The sequence below is a fragment of the Oratosquilla oratoria genome, chromosome 12 (assembly GCF_046742065.1).
Source record: "Oratosquilla oratoria isolate Oo_2021 chromosome 12, ASM4674206v1, whole genome shotgun sequence".
In the NCBI taxonomy this organism is placed as follows: Eukaryota; Metazoa; Arthropoda; class Malacostraca; order Stomatopoda; family Squillidae; genus Oratosquilla; species Oratosquilla oratoria.
Window position 1 is genome coordinate 60341489 of NC_134788.1, and position 21243 is coordinate 60362731.

Consider the following 21243-nt stretch of genomic DNA (forward strand, 5'->3'; position numbering starts at 1 on the left):
TCTTGATATTTTAACCTGTGGTGTATTACTATTCTTTTCCAATCCTGAAATAAATTTCGTAATACACTGCGACGACGACGCTCTTTGTGTATTTCATTATAGCTGTCAGCAGTCTCCGTAGCACCATGAGTCCCTCCTCCTCCTCCTCCTCCTTCTCCGCTGGTGAAGGAAATGGCTGCCGGCAACATTGCAAGAGATTGTTTAAAAATAGGCTACCTAATAAAAATGTTAATTAGCTTTATTTTCGAATATTAAAACCATTAAATGAACAATCGTTTTATTTCTTTAAGGTAGAAGTCAAATGACCAGAAATTTGAAGATTGTTTATAATTGCAAACATAGAAGCAACTTATTTGTCATGTGGACGACTTGACCAAAATGCCGGTATTAGCTTGATTCGCGGAGGGAGGGACATCAATCAGATTAACCCATTAAACTCCGATGACAAGATGTCTTGTCATTTGGTCAAATAAAACAAAAAATCATAAAACACCAAAATGTTTGATCAAACACCAGAAAAATATGACGTCAGTCCTCCTCGCTCGCGAGCGAAGCGAGGAGGACTGACGTCATATTTTTCTGGTGTTTGATCAAACATTTTGGTGTTTTATGATTTTTTGTTTTATTTGACCAAATGACAAGACATCTTGTCATCGGAGTTTAATGGGTTAATTATTTGGGGGAAAGGAACTTGATAAATTTAGTTGATTAATCAAATAATGTGTTTATGTTTTATTTATGTTTGCTTGTGCAAAATACATTCCATTCTCATAATATTTCTCGGTACTAGGCCTTCTACTCGAATCTTAGGAGTATACAGACAAGAAATTGGCCATATCTCCCCACGCCACTGTTATCCATAAACATAATTTGATTTCTCTGTGGCAGATATCAAATCTTCATATGTAATTAACCCATTCAACTCCGATGACAAGATGTCTTGTCATTTGGTCAAATAAAACAAAAAATCATAAAACACCAAAATGTTTGATGAAACACCAGAAAAATATGACGTCAGTCCTCGCTTCGCTCGCAGCGAAGCGAGGACTGACGTCATATTTTTCTGGTGTTTCATCAAACATTTTGGTGTTTTATGATTTTTTGTTTTATTTGACCAAATGACAAGACATCTTGTCATCGGAGTTGAATGGGTTAAGACAGTCCACACTTTTGTCAGGATTTTGTCTTAGGCTACATTTATATATCAACTTGACTTGGTCAACATAGTGTTTTGTATCGTATGCAAATTTGAATACGATGCATTTTAGTCCGTTATATTCATATACTACATTCTCGAAATGCGTTTTGTTCCAAATACGAGAGAATTAGGGAATACAGAAATTCATATGAGAGAGAATTATATCAGTAAATAGGCTACTGTCAGAAATGGCCAAAGCACACGATCTAGATTATTAAACGAATTTAATAGGTGATCTCTAATGCATATATGAGATTAATTTTCGAAAGAAATTTTCGAACAAACGTTCTGATTATTCTCGCCGTCCAAATAAAGTGAATAAACACACTGTTGACGCAGTTTGGAATTATTTTTATGAAAATGTAGCGGCGGGGTTATCGGGCATGACTAAAACAATGAAACAATGTTATCATTGTTATCATTGATAGTTGCTTAGCGATGTTCGATAGCGTATCTTATAATCGTCTCCATTATCCGCTCTGTGTGAAATTCCACTTAAATACATGTGACATTCAGGTATCTGTAATATTTAGCACAAGAAACATCACAACGTAACTCCAAAAACGTCATTACGTCACGGCAAAGCCAAAATGTGATTTGTCGACTCTGAAAAAACGAACAATTATATAAATTTTGTAAACTACCTAAAATCCCCCATTTCTAAGTTCATTCCTGGAATTTTCCCGAATCTTCATGTACGTAGTATCAACAATTTCTCTTTTGTTGAGTTACATAATCTAGGCAGGAAATACGAGGTAACAGTGAAATGAGTGACGGTGTGGACGTAGAGGTGGGAAAGTGTTTATAAACTGCCCGATGTCGTCCTGCCTTCAAATCGACGTGAATACCTTCAACTAAAACGCGTCCTCCTCGAGCGCTGTGACTTCAAGAATCGAGCAGGATGCAGTGGCAACTGACTACAGGGCTATTTGCCCTTTCTCTCTGCATGGCGACATTTGCTAGTGAGTATTTCGTCGTCATTGTTTATATATTATTCGAACTTAACCCATTCAACTCCGATGACAAGATGTCTTGTCATTTGGTCAAATAAAACAAAAAATCATAAAACACCAAAATGTTTGATCAAACACCAGAAAAATATGACGTCAGTCCTCGCTTCGCTCGCAGCGAAGCGAGGACTGACGTCATATTTTTCTGGTGTTTGATCAAACATTTTGGTGTTTTATGATTTTTTGTTTTATTTGACCAAATGACAAGACATCTTGTCATCGGAGTTGAATGGGTTAACGGCAGCCAGCCAAGACTCCAGTTGTTTAGAAATCCATAATTGTTTATAGGTGTGTGTGTGTGTGTGTGTGTGTGTGTGTGTGTGTGTGTGTGTGTGTGTGTGTGTGTGTGTGTGTATAAGAACATAAGAACATAAGAAATAAAGGAGACTGCAAAAGACCATAAGGCCTACACTAGGCAGCTCCGTATCCATCACCACCTGTAATCCCCATCCATAAAGTTGTCTCATCGTTTTTTAAAACAACTGATAGTATCAGCGCTTACTACGTGGTTACTAAGTTTATTCCATTCATCGACCACCCTATTTGTAAACCAATTCTTGCCTATTTCCTTCTTAAATCTAAATTTGTCCAGTTTATACCCATTACTGCGAGTCCTGCCCTGTTGTTTTATTATGATGACCTTGTTTGCATCACCCTTGTTATAGCCTTTGATCCACTTGAACACTTCTATTAGATCACCCCGCACTCTGCGTCTTTCCAGAGAGTGTAAGTGTAGGTGCCTAAGCCTCTCTTCGTAAGGCAAATTTCCGAGTCCTTGTATGTACACACACACACACACACACACACACACACACACACACACACACACACACACACACACACACACATATATATATATATATATATATATATGTATATATATATATTATGAACAAATCAATGCAGTGACTTAATCTGGCCGGACGAAGCTTTGAACTGTGTCCCTCGGGTCACGAATCTCGCATTCTACCGTTCTGCCGTGCAGAGCATCTGAAGGAAAATGTTATCAGACACGAAATTATATCGGAAGCAGGACATATGGAATTCATCAAGACGGGAAGTTAACAGCAACGGAAAGGTTGTGTTTGTAGTGAGGCTTGTCAAGAAAGATTTCTAGCAATACCGTGCCGTGAAGGAGGTATTGCTCGAAAGTTTGAAATGCTCAAGTACAAACTCAAAAACGCTTGCGTCGTCTGTGTCCACCGTGATGTGTGCATGTAGCTCCGCAGTTCAAAGCACACTGACACTCACAAGGTGCTTTGGCGTAGAACAAACGCTCCTCTGTGACGTCTGTCCCTTGCAGTGACGAGGTGTTGTCGTCGTCGCCGGTTCTCTTCAAAGGCCTCAACCGCTTTGAAATGAACCGACCTCTATGATGATCTATTTGAGGCAGGTCATTCTTCAGGGTGTCTTTGTACAGCAGTTTGGGTCAGCCCAACGTAGTTCAGCTTTCAACAACATTGACTCAATGCTTTATGTGTCACCTTTTTCAAGCAGCGATGCCAACGATGAGTCTATTAACCCATTCAACTCCGATGACAAGATGTCATTGTCATTTGGTCAAATAAAACAAAAAATCATAAAACACCAAAATGTTTGATCAAACACCAGAAAAATATGACGTCAGTCCTCGCTTCGCTCGCAGCGAAGCGAGAACTGACGTCATATTTTTCTGGTGTTTGATCAAACATTTTGGTGTTTTATGATTTTTTGTTTTATTTGACCAAATGACAAGACATCTTGTCATCGGAGTTGAATGGGTTAAGGAGTATTGAGGCTAAAGTTTTATCAATAAGAGAAAGGGTGTTTCTCTGCTTTTTTTTTTTTTTTTTTTTTTGACAGTGTCCCTGTAGTGCCACCTCAGAGGTCCGCTGGCGTCCGTTCTTTCTTCCAGATGGTCAGAAGAACGCCATGGAATGCTTTGTGGTCCTCCCGAGTGCCTTGTACATTTCTGTAAGGATTTCATATGTCTTATGGCGGTTCTGACTTCATCCTCACTTGGGGGAAGGTCGAGTTCTTCATGCAAAGGTTACTGAGTTATTTGTTGCAAGGCTGTCTGATTGACAGCAGATAACCGGTTTATTTTATTAGATTACTGAGGTGCTCATCCCACCTTATCCTGATACTCTATCTGTCTTTGATGGTGATCGAACTACCAGCTGACAGACAATAAGGGGATTGTAACATCTCCAGAGGGAGGGGCCATAGATGGTCTTGATGGCTGGCACTGAACAGCATCTCATAGTCATTAGTGTCTGCATAATGCTGCCGCCATTTGTCTTGCATGTTGCGGACCTCTCTCTGGACTGTCCGACAATCTTTGAATCTATCGCGTCGGGGAATACAGGTTGGATGGTTCTGCCCGTCAGCATAGGCGTTCTTCTTCTCAGCAGTGATTGCACAGCCTCATCATCATTTTCGTCAAACCTGTCATGGTGTACCTTTTTAACCCATTAAACTCCGATGACAAGATTCCTTGTCATTTGGTCAAATAAAACAAAAAATCATAAAACACCAAAATGTTTGATCAAACACCAGAAAAATATGACGTCAGTCCTCCTCGCTTCGCTCGCGAGCGAAGCGAGGAGGACTACTGACGTCATATTTTTCTGGTGTTTGATCAAACATTTTGGTGTTTTATGATTTTTTGTTTTATTTGACCAAATGACAAGGAATCTTGTCATCGGAGTGTAATGGGTTAAGCTCCAGTGCTGTTTCAGTTGTTCTGGTAAGGACGAAAGTAAGGTAATAACAACTCCATTTTCTGTGGTGTGCGTGTGTGTGTGTGTGTGTGTGTGTGTGTGTGTGTGTGTGTGTGTGTGTGTGTGTGTGTGTGTGTGTGTGTGTGTGTGTGTGCGCAGGCGCGCGCCGTGGCCATATGGATAATATCGAACGATGGTGATAACAGGTTTTAACGAAACGCCCTTAGATAAATAGATCGTCACGCCAATAGGGAACCTATTATTCAACCTCACTTTGAAAGGAAATACATAATTTAGAAAGCTTGTTTTTTGTGGAGAGATTGTCGAGCAGAATATCTTAGTACTACTAAAAAATTAATTGGATGGGTTCTCTGACTTTTGGGTGGTTTTGCAGAACGCCTCGCGCCCCTGTGTTGACGTGGTGATTTTGTAACGCTTTTCAAGCCAGAGCCAGTAAGCCTTGTTCGTTTTAACACACACCCTGGCGAAGCCAGGGCCGGCGAAGCCGGGTGCTTGTATAGATAAAAAATAAACATTATCCTTTATTTCCTTCTCAGGTCCGAAGATCGACAACGCGCAAACGACGCTGCAAGAGGGCCAACAATGCAAGCCAGGTTCCCGGTTCAAGATCGACTGCAACTGGTGTAGGTGCTCCAGCACCGGCATCGCGGGATGCACGCTCAGGGGGTGCATGGGTACGTCCCCTTTGACCAGCCTAATTATATATATATATATAAATATATATATATATATATATATATATATATGTATGTATGTATATATATGTATATATATATATATATGTATATATATGTATGTATGTATATGGGAAAGGTGGAGGGGGAAACACGGGTCTTTATCTGATTATCGAGTTTATTCCTGACCGGTTTCGCTTACAATAGCTTCTTCAGAGGAGTGTTACTCTGGGTCGAAGTTGGCGGTGTATATAGTGAGTCAGGCCCACGTTCCCTCCTTGCGGAGTGGATGGTGGCTGGTTCCAGTACTTAAAGACCCGTGTTTCCCCCTCCACCTTTCCCATAATTTGTCCCAATGTCTCTACATGTATATATATATATGTATATATATATATATATATATATATATATATATATATATATATATATATATATATATATAGTGGGGTGGAGATATGATGGAGGGTCAGGACATTATTGGGGCCGGGACCTCCCGGTTGTTCTTGAAGCTAAGTGTCCAGTCGCGACGAGGCGAAAGTGTAAAACCAGGCAACATTTCACAAAACTTGAACACACACACACACACACACACACACACACACACACACACACACACACACACACACACACACACACACACACATGCATACACATACACCTTTATATGTATATACAATATATATGTATGAGAACAATCTTTGGACTCTCGGGAAGGAAGGAAGGCAGCCTGGACTAATGATTGCTCTTGGAGTACGGACGAAGACTCGGAGGCCAGCGAGGGAGGTGGGCGGCGGATGATAAGATAAATAATTGTGGCAGTGCTAAGAGAGTTTGAACAAGCAGAGAGAAGAATGACGATGAGTCAAAGGTGGCTAAGGAGGAAGAAAAAGACCCAGAAAAGGACTGGAAAAGGAGTGCCGGGGACGCGGCGCGCATGCAGCAGCAGCAGCAGGGTCGAGGAAGGAGACAGGGCTGGATGGCCAAGGTGACTGCTGCCAGAGAGAAGGGAAGGGAAGGGAAGGGAAGGGAAGGGAAGGGAAGGGAAGGGAAAGGAAGGGGGGCCTGGCACGGGAGAGGAGCAGGCGAGAAGATGCAGTTTTTTATTCGGGTTTATTTCACCACTGGAAGAGGGAGATCGGTGAAGGAAGCCCACTCAATCTGATTGGCTCATGGGAGTCAGCCGGCCGGCCAATCACTGGACGGGAATGAGTTCCTAGGTTCGTTGAACCAATGAGAGGCGCTCCTCCTTCCTGGCCAAGTCCTCGCGTGACCTCAGGCTTGAGTTGCCTCGTATCCAAACACCCGCTTGCTTGACCCTCTCGCCCACCTGACCAAGGGACCTCTTTTTTTTCCGCAGAAAACTACAAGAGTCCCGATGGAGAGCAGTGCGAGGATGGGGCAGTGTGGAGGCGGGGATGCAACGTCTGCAACTGCGCCAACGGCAACGCCGTCTGCACCAGGAGGGCTTGTCCCGAAGGTACGTGTTTCTGTCAATGATATTACGTAGTAATATGTGATCTACTTATCGGTCGACAGATGTTCAGGATGAAAAGGACACAAGTTACTCGGTTCGCTAGTGCTTCAGTGATACATAATATGGTGTATACATGTACTCACAAGAACCCCTTGATGATGAATAAAATCGGCTGACGTTAGCCAGGACAAAAATCCGTCACATGCGTCATCATGGCGATGTTGAGCCAGTCAGTACCGGGAATCGGAAAGAGTAAATAAATAGATGAAAAGAGCGTCATAGGTGGCGTCCTTATTATATAAGGAGGGGAGGGAGTCAAGATCCTGAACAAAACCAGGTCTGAATCGATCGAGGTTCCACATAGCCGCCTTGAAGTCCCCCGTGGTGCTTGTCACGGAGGGCCGAATCTACCGATTATCCTCCTCCTTTTCCAGCTTGATCCAGTAAACAACCCACATGCATGCTTCCTTCTGGCTTCTTGTTCTCCCTTCCATCGTCCCCAAGAGAAACGATTCACCCTCTCGTCTTACATTTCCGACTTGTGTTATAGTCCGTGCGCTCCAGGGAGACTGTCCAAGGTGGTGTGATTTGCTAATAGTCATTCTGCCAAATCAACCTTACTGCATATCTCTCTCTGTCTCTGTCTGTCTTATTTCCCATTGATGTGCTATTTGACTTTTTTTTTTATCCTGTATATAGTGAAGGAAACTGGTAAGTACAATGGGTATCACCTTTTTAGGGTCATATATAACAACGATTTGAATCAATTCAATGACGAGACGTGGCAAGAGCGTTTCCCATGTTGCCATGCAGTGGTGTCACAGGAGAGATAGGTGGGATGGGTTAAGTGTTGTTAACCCAATAAACTCCGATGACAAGATTCCTTGTCATTTGGTCAAATAAAACAAAAAATCATAAAACACCAAAATGTTTGCTCAAACACCAGAAAAATATGACGTCAGTCCTCGCTTCGCTCGCTTCGCTGCGAACGAAGCGAGGACTGACGTCATATTTTTCTGGTGTTTGAGCAAACATTTTGGTGTTTTATGATTTTTTGTTTTATTTGACCAAATGACAAGAATCTTGTCATCGGAGTTTAATGGGTTAAAATACTAAAAAAGTGATGCTCATTGTAACATACAGCCTCCTTCACTAGTGTAGGCCTTATGTCATGGAGCTACCTAGTGTAGGTCTCTTGCAGTCTCCTTCATTCTTATGTTCTTTTATAAAGAAAAAAAATCAAATAGCACATAGGTGGGATGTAAGAGAGTCATTTACTAAGATGGCTTTGGCACGACGCTCGCCACACCTTGAACGGACTCCTTGTAGCGCACAAGGACTATAGTAAAACAGTTCATGTACACTACCTTAATGGTCAACTTTTGGTGTTCAGGAAACACCTTGAGAACATTATTCTAGATCAGTGGTCCCCAGCCTTTTGTAGGCTGAGGGGGGCTACATCTGTCATTATAAACACAGCGGAGGGCGCCTTCCCCGAGAGAGAGAGAGAGAGAGAGAGAGAGAGAGAGAGAGAGAGAGAGAGAGAGAGAGAGAGAGAGAGAGAGAGAGAGAGAGAGAGAGAGAGAGAGAGAGAGAGAGAGAGAGAGAGGAGAGAGAGAGAGAGAGAGATTTTCTTACCGGTAAGCGTCGTATGTCCCACACCCTCACTCACTCCTCCCCTCCAACACATTCTCTCTCTCTCTCTCTCTCTCTCTCTCTCTCTCTCTCTCTCTCTCTCTCTCTCTCTCTCTCTCTCATCGAGTATGCAGCAAGTAATCATGGCGCCCGGGAGCTACAGGTTGGGGACCACTGTTCTAGATCATAGATTTGTTCTCAATATGTGGCGGGATTTTCAGGGGTACGCCAGTTACTCGCATCTAACCCATTAAACTCCGATGACAAAATTCTTGTCATTTGGTCAAATAAAACAAAAAATCATAAAACACCAAAATGTTTGATCAAACACCAGAAAAATATGACGGCGGTCCTCGCTTTGCTAAGCGAAGCGAGGATTGACGTCATATTTTTCTGGTGTTTGATCAAACATTTTGGTGTTTTATGATTTTTTGTTTTATTTGACCAGATGACAAGAATCTTGTCATCGGAGTTTAATGGGTTAAAGATACAAGATATATAAAGTATATCTGCTCACTTTAAATAATTTTCTTTTTCTTTTTAATGACATCAACTTATCCTAACAATTGCCAGCATGATATGTTTTTGATATAGGAATGACAAATGATTTGAACAATCTCTGGTTCTCGGAAATGTGTTCTCTTACATAAACTCGGCGTCGTCTTTCTGCAGCTCTGCCAAGGGCACCAATCCCCCAAGGACGCATGGACGAGTGCACGAAAGGCTCCGTCTGGTACCAGGATTGCAACACTTGCCGATGTGCCAACGGGCGTGGTGTCTGCACTAAGAGGGCTTGTGCTCCAGGTAACAAACGCTTTGTGTGTGTGTGTGTGTGTGTGTATTCACTTGGTCTTTGGATCACGTGTTGGACTCGTGATCGACAGCTATTTCCCTCCTGGAAGAGAGCTCAGAGCTCGTAGGTCCGATCTATGGGTAATGCTATGACCTTGCACACACACACACCCCCAACTCCCCGCCCACGAGAGTTGGAGTAACACCCCTCAGCGCTGCGATACTGATATTATTTCAGCCCCGGGCGAGGGTCGAACCCGGACCTCCGTAGTGGCAGGCCAGAGCTCTAACCACAGCGCCATGAGAGGTGTTACTCCAACTCTCGTGGGCGGTGTGTGTGTGTGTGTGTGTGTGTGTGTGTGTGTGTGTGTGTGTGTGTGTGTGTGTGTGTGTGTGTGTGTGTGTGTGTGTGTGTGTGTGTGTGTGTGCGTGCGCGCGGGCGTTTGCTGTCTCAGTCTCTCCTTTGGAAAAAATCGCCATCCTCGGGAGATGGAAAGTGTAAGACGGACTACATGTTCCTCATGCTTTCCTCTATACCACGATTAGCCCAGGTAATCAGCAGGACACTTACCGCTTATCAGACCATGGGGAGGGAGGGCACTCCTTTTTAGAGAGTTACGAGTCAGGTCTTCTTACTGGTGGGATTAACCCATTAAACTCCGATGACAAGATTCTTGTCATTTGGTCAAATAAAACAAAAAATCATAAAACACCAAAATGTTTGATCAAACACCAGAAAAATATGACGTCAGTCCTCCTCGCTTCGCTCGCGAGCGAAGCGAGGAGGACTACTGACGTCATATTTTTCTGGTGTTTGATCAAACATTTTGGTGTTTTATGATTTTTTGTTTTATTTGACCAAATGACAAGAATCTTGTCATCGGAGTTTAATGGGTTAAGAAAAATAACAACAGGTTCTCTCACCAGGCCAGTAGCATGCAGGTATCACTTGGGCTGTATCATAGCCTGTATACGCCAACTTGTAATAACCCGGTTCGCGGAGCTCGTGAAATTCCAAGAAGAAGAGGTTCGTACGAACCGGCAAGAACTAGATCAATCCCACGACCACTGGGTCTTCTTCTTCTGCGTTTGGCGAAACGAGAGGTCGCCATGGGACGATTCCGACAATGAGATCAGCAGCAGTTATTCATCTGCACTGATCATCTACCTCCCGTCTGAAGTTGGCCGCTCCCTAGTCAGTCGCCACGTCTGTTTGTTTTAAGACATATGTGGAGATAAAACAGAAATGAAAAATTAGCCAACTAAATGCCGTCAACAAAAGAAGTATAACTTGACTGAAAAGCTGGGGGCATGGAGCATTCAAACTATGTGTACTAAACTTGTTGATCAAGACGTGGAAAATATTGAAAACTAAAGATATACATCCATCAATGATAGAGTTCAATAAACTGAACGCCGACATTGTAACCCTCCAGGAAACTAGACTCGCTGATTCTGTATCAGTGAAGACCAGTCTTACCTTCCATTGTTGGGGACTACGACAGGAAAACTGTTTATCTTTTGGGAGTAGACTTTCCAATAAAAAATGAATCGCTCGGTATCATCAAACCCTATCAGTGTCCTACTTTCGACAATGGCAGGCACAGATCACGTCGTTAAAGAGTTTATGATAACCCACAATCAACTGAAGCCCAAACCTTCATTTTTGGTGATTTCAATGCAAGAGTTTGTGTAGAGAGACTCAGATATAGTCTACACGTCTCGATGAATTTGGATTGGACATCAGCATTACAAATACTTTTGACAATGGCAAGGACTGCACATACCAGTTTCATGCCACCATCCAAGAGGGAGGGTACCAACTCGACCTTGTCATCTTTAAAGGAAACTATATGAACACTGTCAAATCGATCATATTATGATACTGACTGCATTACAGATCATGGCTTGGACAAAAATGATAGAAAGAAAAAAAATCAACGCAAGTAACGTGAGCAACTCTGAATTGAATAACAAATTTCAAGAGGCTTTCGGCCCCGTCTCCTTATGTTAACGCTTTCCCTTGTTACTCCTGTAGGCTTCTTCCGCGACCCGGGCCAGCCTGAGTGCGAGGGCAAATCCAGTTGGAAGAAGGACTGCAATTGGTGCAACTGCGTTGACGGCAAGAGCGTCTGCACCCGGAGGGCCTGCCCACCGAGTGAGTATCCGCATTTCTTGTTGGGGGAATGGTGGTGGCCTGCCTGCTTTGGGCATGAACTGAAACAAACGGAGACTGAAGCTAGCCCGTGTGACTTTCCTGACGTCACGTGTTGACCCTAGGACCCTCACCTCCAGACACGAGCACCCTAGTCCGCTCGTCCGCCACGTTCGCTTATATCAAATAAACTCGAAGCAATTTCAGGGCCCTAAATGGCACACTACACAGTTTAACAGTTTCATGCTTAGAGCAAATACGAATCAAAATTTGCCTAAAGACGCCCGTCTTCTTTTCATCTCTATATTGTAGAGACTTTGGTGGCCTAAGTCACGCAGCATCCTTTTAGGATTGGAAAATAATACCAACTTGTAAAAAGTGGTGCTAATAAGCTCTGACCTGTATTCCTCCGTTCTGCTACCCTCCTTAAATCTGCCCATTACACCTGTACCCCTCTCTCTACCTCCTCGAAGTGAATTTTTCCCAACAGAGTGGGAGGCCGAAAAGGCTGTGGCCCCGGCCATCCAAATGGGGAGGAGGAGCATCCTATCGGATCATCGGGGGGGTTGAATTGATCAATTTTGGTGGTTTATATTTAAATCGAATAAAGTGTTTATGTTTCACTTGTGTTCACACATGAAAGATATCTTCCTTTCTCATAATACCATTTCTCAGTACTAGGTACTTGAAATTTCGGGTCCTACAATCGAGGAATTGGTCCAATAACAGAAGCGCTGGCTATCGCTGGCAAGATATTAATCCTCTCCCCCACCCATCCACCCAGCCCCAGCGTCCGTGTCTCCCGCGGACCCCCAGGACGTGCCTTTAACGGACTCCTATCCCGCGTGCGTGGGTGGTTCTCACTGGCGCGTCGGCTGCAACTGGTGCCAGTGCGTCAACGGCGTGGCGGCGTGTACACGTACATCCTGCGTCGACCAGACGACCACCCACGAGAAAGAGCCTCAATGTACCAACGGGTCCAGGTGAGACTCAGACACATACATCGTAGCGCTCCGCTCTAAAGCAAGGTTTGCACGCTACGATGAATTGTAGCGATTTATTGTAATGAAAAGGTTGTTACAATTTGTCATTACGTGTAATTAACCCATTAAACTCCGATGACAAGATGTCTTGTCATTTGGTCAAATAAAACAAAAAATCATAAAACACCAAAATGTTTGATGATCAAACAGCACCAGAAAAATATGACGTCGTCAGTCCTCCTTCTCGAGGAGGAGGAGGACTGACGACGTCATGTTTTTCTGGTGCTGTTTGATCATCAAACATTTTGTTGTTTTATTATGATTTTTTGTTTTATTTGACCAAATGACAAGACATCTTGTCATCGGAGTTGAATGGGTTAACATGAGATCGTAGCTACGCTACGATCTGCTGTTGACACGTAATGACAAATTGTAACAACCTTTTCATTACAATAAATCGCTACAATTCATCGTAGCGTGCAAACCTTGCATAATCAATATTTGGCTTCTCCCCTCCCGCATGGGTTGTTGACTTTAGTAGCACCTCCTATGGGCCAGGGAGGGTTGCGGAAAGTTCTTTTATGATTAGTTTCTTCTCAAAGAAGAATGCTGCCCACATACGTCTAAGCTTCTACTATCCCTCCATAAATGTCCATGGCTCTATGTCTTGACCCCCTTAGCGCGATATCATTCCTGAGGATAGAAGCGCTGGTTATGTTGCCCCGTACTATTTAGAATCAAAGTTCTGCAACACTTTGCTAGAATGTATTAGAATATTCTTTGGAATCAAGCTCTGCAACACTTTGCTTGAATGTATTGGAATCATGGGGAGTTTGATTCACAACTACTAAATAAGATGATGTAGCCCAAGCCAACACCACAAACGAATTAATATTTCGGTAAAGTAGATGAAGGAAATACAGTTAGGGAAATACGTCAAGCTGAATAAAGCGTCTTGCAATTTTTGGAGAGGAAATTTGTTTATACACTGGAGAAGATACCAAGACTGCACTCACTCCATAGCAATATCCTCCAACATCTGCCACAACTAAACACATTAAGGTCGTTGAGGTATCCTGAGGTTCAGTTAAGCCACAAAGTTCGTCAAGGTATTTTAAATTAAGTGAGGTTAGGCCACTACTACACCTGTCAAGTGAGGTTAGACCACTACACCTGTTCATAGCACAGTGAAGACAAATACATAACGACAGCAATATTTCGTTTGCTCTTCCTTTGTAGGCAGATCTTACATTCTCTATCTTCGCAGATGGCGCCACGAGTGCAACCAGTGTGCATGCGTGGAAGGCAAGTCGGTGTGCACAAAGCGCCTGTGTCGACCTCCTGCTTCAAGGCCCACTACTTTGACTATCAGGTCCTTCGAGAACGCCGACATCTGCCAGCAGCCACCTCTGCAGGAGGGCCTGGCCCAGTGTACAGGCTTCTTCAAGAAATGGACCTACAGAACGTAAGTTCCAGTTGGCAGGTTTGCTCCTGAATCACAGCAAGAAACTTTCAAAGTCAGAATGTAAGTTTCGAAGCCCAGCCTTAGGTACAAATCTGCCGCCTCTGACTCAAGATTATTATATCTTCTAGTTTCTTGGCGTCCATTATCTTGGATACAAATACAGAATTGCCAGTAATAGAACAAATATGTGGTAGCCATACCACTTCTTTCATGAAAACCAATTCGCCATCTTGGATAAGATATGAACTTTGTTATCAATGTCCATCGATGGGTTCAGCCTATTTGGATCCAACCCTTTATTGGGCAGATGGGATGACGCAAGGCAATGTTAGTCTTTTAGGGGGTAACTCTTTCCTGTAAAAAAAAAAGTTATTGTATATAAACAAAACTTCCTTTCTCGTTTCTTGGCTTGCAGATCAGGACGCTAATCCTCTGCCGTCCTATCAAAGAACACCTTTGACTTTACCCTTCGTTTTGCAGGGGTAAGGGGAAATGCGAGGCCATTGTGTACGGCGGATGCGGGGGATCCAAGAACCTCTTTGATGACCAGGAGGCCTGTGAGGCGGCTTGTGGCACTGGTGCTAGTGGCAGCACAAAGGAAGGTAAGTAAGGCCACGGGGGGCACCAAGGTTCCCTTTTTCTTCTTCTTCACGACCTATGTGTTTTGGGCCTAAGGCCATACAAGGACGGAACGTGGCAAGGTGCCTCGGTCATATGGAGACCAAATCGAGCTTGATAAGCCAATGTCGGGTTTAATTTTGGTCACAAATATGGATAGTGTACTGTGAAAGAGCTTTCACAAATACATAGATAGTTTCATCCCTTTGCCTGGTTTCGGTGTTATTCATTTGAAAGTAAAAATCTGAAAATATTGCATTTACTAAGCGACCTATGACTGGTTTTAGTTCTCCCAAACAATCAACACCTCATCCATTGCTAACCGAAAGTACTACTCCCTCTGATCTTTCGTATTGCAGATCTTACACGCAACCTAAAAACTGGGTCTCACTTATCCTTTGTATGTGGCTACCGAAAGGTAATTTCATTCATTTCCGTAGTGCCTAGTCAGAAGTGGGCACGGGTCGAAATTTTTTTATGTCCGATTAGCGATTACCGAAAAAAAAGACGACGTCGACCTGGATTACCTGCAAATCGCTTTAAATTTTCGGCTGTCCGATTCGTTTGGCGGGGGTGGGTGTTAGTCCGATTCGATTATCCGATTCGAAAATTGCGAATCCGATTAATCGGATAATCGAACTTTCGAATCATCGGACTGCCCACCTCTGTGTCTATTCTCGGCATCTTTTGACGCTTATACATACATACATACATGTATAAACGTCAATTTTTGCATGTTCTGTTAACTTTGTTGACTTTATATGGACCAGAATCATGCTGCATTCTCTTATGACTAGAAAACAGCCTTTACTCGAAGAAAAGCTATTACTTTTAATTCCTCCTTCTCGTACCCTCATTAAATCTCTCTGTGCCACATCCATGATCCCACATCTCCGGTGCTGTATTATCTCCAAGGGCGGAAACGCTGCTTATCGCCGACGAAATGCTAATGACACATGCAGTCTGGCTGGCTGGCTCCAGCCGGGCGACTCAAGCGGCCCATACACGATCAATTATATTGCGTAATTTTATTGTCAATACTCTGAATTGACAATTAAATTGGCCGTGTATGGGCGATATATTGCCCAGACACTTCACACTCCGGCGAGGTGAACCTTTAACCCATTAAACTCCGATGACAAGATTCCTTGTCATTTGGTCAAATAAAACAAAAAATCATAAAACACCAAAATGTTTGATCAAACATTTTGGTGTTTTATGATTTTTTGTTTTATTTGACCAAATGACAAGGAATCTTGTCATCGGAGTTTAATGGGTTAAGGACACCTACCGAGGGACTGTCAAATGTACCGGTTAGCAGGTGTCGGCGTAAATGCTAGGATCACTACAAAGGTAGAACCTACTACTCGTTGCAGATTTGCTAGCGGCAGAGTGCACGGAGGGCTCCGTCTGGCGCCAAGATTGCAGTACCTGCCGATGCAGAAATGGACTCCCCTTGTGCACCAGGAAACCTTGCTTGCCTGGTGAGTGACAAGACTATTATGCTTTGTCTGCATACGTCGTCATTTACGACTAGCCATTCTGCCAAATCAATCTTAGTAGAAGCCTCTCTCTCTCTCTTATTTCTCTTCTGTGTGCTATTTGAGATTGTTTTTTATGTTCTGAAAACAGTAAAGGAAGTTGTATGTTACAATGAGTATCGCTTTTTAGGATCATAACAACGATTAGCTATATATACCCCATCCCAACTGTCTCATTTGCGACACCTCAGCGTGGTAACATGGGAAGGGAAAAAGCGCTTGCTGCCACGTCTCGTCATAGAATTTATTCAAATCATTATTATAATCCTAAATAGTGAGAATCATTGTACTCTACAACTCCCTTTCCACAGACCATAATATATATATATATATATATATATATATATATATATATATATATATATATATATATATATATATATGCACAAATTTCACAAGGCACACGTGAATCACAAATATGCAGAATCCACTAGGAAGAGTCCGAGCGCTTTCATGATATATTCACATCAAGGAATACAGAAAAGTATTCCTTGATAATGTGAATATATCACGATAGCGCTCGGACTCTGTGTGTTTTTCCTCTTCCTAGGGGATTCTGTATACATGCATATATATATATATATATATATATATGTGTGTATATATATGTGTGTGTGTGTGTGTGTGTGTGTGTGTGTGTGTGTGTGTGTTGTGTATGTTAAAGACAGATTGAACATTTTAGAAGCTCTGTCAAGGGATTCGAACCCTGATCTGTGCATATATAATCACGAAGTCGCTAGCGTCTTGACTTCGTGATTATATACGCACAGGTCAGGGTTCGAATCCCTTGGCAGAGCTTCTAATATATATATATATATATATTATATATATACATATATATATATATATATATATATATATATATATATATATATATATATATATACATATTTCAAATAACACATAGATGTCAGAATGGCTAGTAGTACGTTACGACGTATGCCACACTCTGCACCAATTAACCCATTCAACTCCGATGACAAGATGTCTTGTCATTTGGTCAAATAAAACAAAAAATCATAATAAAACAACAAAATGTTTGATGATCAAACAGCACCAGAAAAAATATGACGTCGTCAGTCTTCCTCCTCCTCGAGGAGGAGGAGGACTGACGACGTCATATTTTTCTGGTGCTGTTTGATCATCAAACATTTTGTTGTTTTATTATGATTTTTTGTTTTATTTGACCAAATGACAAGACATCTTGTCATCGGAGTTAAATGGGTTAAGGTCTTTAGCATGGTTTCCGAGTATAACCCCTGGGTACAGTCTTAGCTTATAGTCTCCACCACTGTATGCTGATCATGAAGCCATTATGTAAATATACTGGAGAAATAATCGTGAGCAGTTTCCACTGTCGGTAGCGATGTCTCAGAAGGCTAAAAACAGGTGTACCAACACATCATAGTCGCCCAGTGACCCCGTGGCCTTTTAGTGACTCTAGAGACGGTTGTCAGTCTTCTACGATGCCCAAAGGGTCTCTTCCCAATCAGTATGGCCATTCCTTGTTTGTTTTTTGTTTTTTTTCCAAGATCTTTGGATTTTTGTCATCATCTTGGAATCTTGAATATGAATTGTAAAAAATGAACAAATCTTGGCGAAAAAAAAATCAATATTTGTTCAATTTTTACAATTTATATCCAAGGTTCCAAGATGATGGCTAAATTCCCAAGTCCTTAAAAAAAAAAAAAAAAAAAAAAAAAGCCAAGGAGTGGCCACACTGTAATCTTAATATTGTAGTATTGAGGAAATCATCCGCCAGAGAAGGGGAATATTTTAAATTTCTGTACTGCTTATTACAGTTCCGCTCCCCACGAAATTAAATAAAAATAACCAATATTTCAACATTTGGTAAAATCATACAATCATATTACTTTCACATGCTTTCTTGTTACAAGAGCTATCATATTGTGGCAACATGCTTATTTTACAAATATAATTTGATGCTCATGGACACGCACAATGATTTGCTCAATTATAATAATTTGTAAATCACAAAAATGCTATTATGCGCCTTGGGGACATTAAACTCCGATGACAAGATGTCTTGTCATTTGGTCAAATGAAACAAAAAATCATAAGAAAACAACAAAATGTTTGATGATCAAACAGCACCAGAAAAAATATGACGTCATCAGTGACGTCATATTTCATAATAAAACAACAAAATGTTTGATGATCAAACAGCACCAGAAAAAATATGACGTCATCAGTGACGTCATATTTCATAATAAAACAACAAAATGTTTGATGATCAAACAGCACCAGAAAAAGATGACGTCATCAGTCCTCCTCGAGGAGGACTGATGACGTCATCTTTTTCTGGTGCTGTTTGATCATCAAACATTTTGTTGTTTTATTATGAAATATGACGTCACTGATGACGTCATATTTTTCTGGTGCTGTTTGATCATCAAACATTTTGTTGTTTTATTATGATTTTTTGTTTTATTTGACCAAATGACAAGACATCTTGTCATCGGAGATGGATGGGTTAAGGGGACATTATAGCGGTAGCGTGTTGCCACAGGTCATTGATTCCTCTATGCTATGATCTCGTTCGTCAGGTTACAATACCCATTTCTCCCCCGATCCAGGCTTCCCCCACAACCCGGATCAGCCCGAGTGTGTGGGCGGGTCGAGCTGGAAGAAAGGCTGCAACTGGTGCCACTGTGTCAAAGGTCAAGGCGTCTGCGCACAGGAAAAATGCATCTCCGGTGAGTGAGTTTGATTGATTAGGATACAGGGCGTAAACGACTGCAACAGCATTGTAGGAAAGAGGCCAAACGCAGGGTATGGGAGTCCAATGTATTTGACGTTTCGCTCAGCAGGGCTTCTTCAGTGTGTGTGTGCAAGGCCATAGCATTACCCATAGATCGGACCTACGAGCTCTGAGCTCTCTTCCAGGAGGGAAATAGCTGTCGATCACGAGTCCAACACGTGGTCCAAAGACCAAGTGAATACACACACACACACTGATACTGCGAGTGGTTATTACAAGGGAAAGATTGCCACCATCACATTAGCACATTATGCACGTAAATTAGACTAGTTTTAAGATTCAAACAAAATGTAGATTATCAATGAATCTTTGTATCGTTCTTGATATACAGTGTTATTATTATTATCATTGTTGTTGTTGTTTACACACACACACACACACACACACACACACACACACACACTGGGGTAATATTTCTTGATGCTCCTTCCAGACATCGGTGACCTGGTGGGTCGTCGACAGTGATGCTACGAGACGCCCGATGCCGGTCGGTCCCTGCTTCGCCCACCTCCCGCGCTTGGCCTTCGTGCCGCCGGAGAAGAACCGCTGCGAGAGTTTCTACTTCGGCGGTTGCCAGGGCAACGAGAACAACTTCGAGACGCCCGAAGAGTGCCACAGTGCCTGTGAGGGAGACCAGCCCGTTCTCGGTAATGAGGAGGAGGAGGAGGAGGAGTAGGAAGAGGGAGCATCTCCTAGGGTCGGTCTCGGCTAGATTTACGGGAGGGGAAGGAACAGGGACCTGAAGACACGCCTTGTCGGTGGAGGAAGAGGAGTAGGAGGAGGAGGACGAGGAAGAGGGAGCTTAATTAGTCAACTCCGATGACAAGATGTCTTGTCATTTGGTCAAATAAAACAAAAAATCATAAAACACCAAAATGTTTGATCAAACACCAGAAAAATATGACGTCAGTCCTCGCTTCGCTGCGAGCGAAGCGAGGATTGACGTCATATTTTTCTGGTGTTTGATCAAACATTTTGGTGTTTTATGATTTTTTGTTTTATTTGACCAAATGACAAGACATCTTGTCATCGGAGTTGAATGGGTTGATTAACACCAGGGCTGTGGAGTCGGAGTCGGAGTCGGTAGAAATATACCTACTCCGACTCCAGTTAAATTTACACTTTATAATGCCTTTGTTTAGTCTGTAGAGTTATGCAGTGCACACTCATTATAAATAGATTATATGATAAACAAAATATGTATTTTATAAAATGTAATAAATCCCATCGTCTTATCTTCGTGGTCATTCCACTAAACCCCTAAAACGTCCTTGTGCTTTCAAATTTATACATAGACCGATAAACATCCAAAGTATTACTTGAATAAATTAAATAAACACCTCCATTTTACACCCATTGTTGACAAACAGTCACGGGAGCTGTAATATTCCTGCCAAGTTCCATATGCGTCGTTTCCATCACTCCATCAGTTTGGTGGTTTCTCGCACTGCTGTGTTGCCAAACAGTAGGATAAATTATTATGATTTCAACTGTAGACTAACGCAATGATACTATCTCTTCTCTCCTTTCCCCTTCTTTGTCCCCTCTATACTTTTTAACATTGAATTGTTGAAATAAGGATATTTAAAGTTGAAAAAAAAAGTTTCACGTTTCAGACATGTTCAGCTGTATCTTGTATTGTACTCGTATCGATAAGATCGGTCCCAGAGTCAGAGTAATATCCATCGCAATAATCGCATAGCAGTACCAGTATGTAGTTAAATCAAGAGGTACATTATAGAATCTTTATCTACTGAATTTTCTTCAATATCCTTTAAAAAAAAAATCTCTACTTCAGTAATAAAGTATTAATGAAGAGGTCAAAGATAGGAAAACTACACTATAACATATATCTTTATTCTTTGATATAAACCAGTTATAATGACATAAGTCTACTCAAGATTGGAGCGTATGTGTGTTGCATAGGCTTTATAAAATATGTAGGCCATAATCAGTTAATTACATCAAGAGGAGTGGGAGTCGGAGTCGGAGTCGGAGGTCTTGTATTCCGACTCCGCAGCCCTGCTTAACCCTTTAAACTCCGATGACAAGATGTCTTGTCATTTGGTCAAATAAAACAAAAAAATCATAAAACACCAAAATGTTTGATCAAACACCAGAAAAATATGACGTCAGTCCTCGCTTCGCTCGCTCGGAGACAGTGATGATGATAATAATGATATTAATAATGAT

General features: G+C 42.1%; 1 protein-coding gene across 3 annotated transcripts; it reads left to right on the forward strand.

The window, feature by feature from the left end:
* Positions 1–1707: 1707 nt before the first annotated feature.
* Positions 1708–19817, forward strand: LOC143031863 (uncharacterized). 3 transcript variants are annotated; one of them, XR_012967044.1, is made up of 12 exons: positions 1709–2160; positions 5468–5605; positions 6963–7082; positions 9387–9518; positions 11545–11664; positions 12446–12644; positions 13912–14109; positions 14590–14711; positions 16104–16211; positions 18866–18985; positions 19484–19576; positions 19660–19809. XR_012967044.1 is itself a non-coding variant. In XM_076196217.1 (11 exons), exons 1-11 carry the CDS (start codon positions 2100–2102, stop codon positions 19513–19515), a joined length of 1350 nt encoding a protein of 449 aa, XP_076052332.1. In that variant the 5' UTR covers positions 1709–2099; the 3' UTR covers positions 19516–19816. The 3 variants fall into 3 exon arrangements, 2 of the variants coding, with proteins under 2 accessions (XP_076052333.1, XP_076052332.1); XM_076196217.1 differs by having other exon boundaries at positions 19484–19816; XM_076196218.1 differs by lacking the exon at positions 9387–9518 and having other exon boundaries at positions 1708–2160; positions 19484–19817.
* Positions 19818–21243: the final 1426 nt, after the last annotated feature.

Coding starts and splice junctions, on each gene's coding strand:
- LOC143031863 (XM_076196217.1), top strand. CDS start 2,100: ATGCAGTGGCAACTGACTACAGGGCTATTTGCCCTTTCTCTCTGCATG. Junction 5,606..6,962: donor CACGCTCAGGGGGTGCATGG/GTACGTCCCCTT, acceptor TTTTTTCCGCAG/AAAACTACAAGAGTCCCGAT. Junction 16,212..18,865: donor CAGGAAACCTTGCTTGCCTG/GTGAGTGACAAG, acceptor CCCCCGATCCAG/GCTTCCCCCACAACCCGGAT.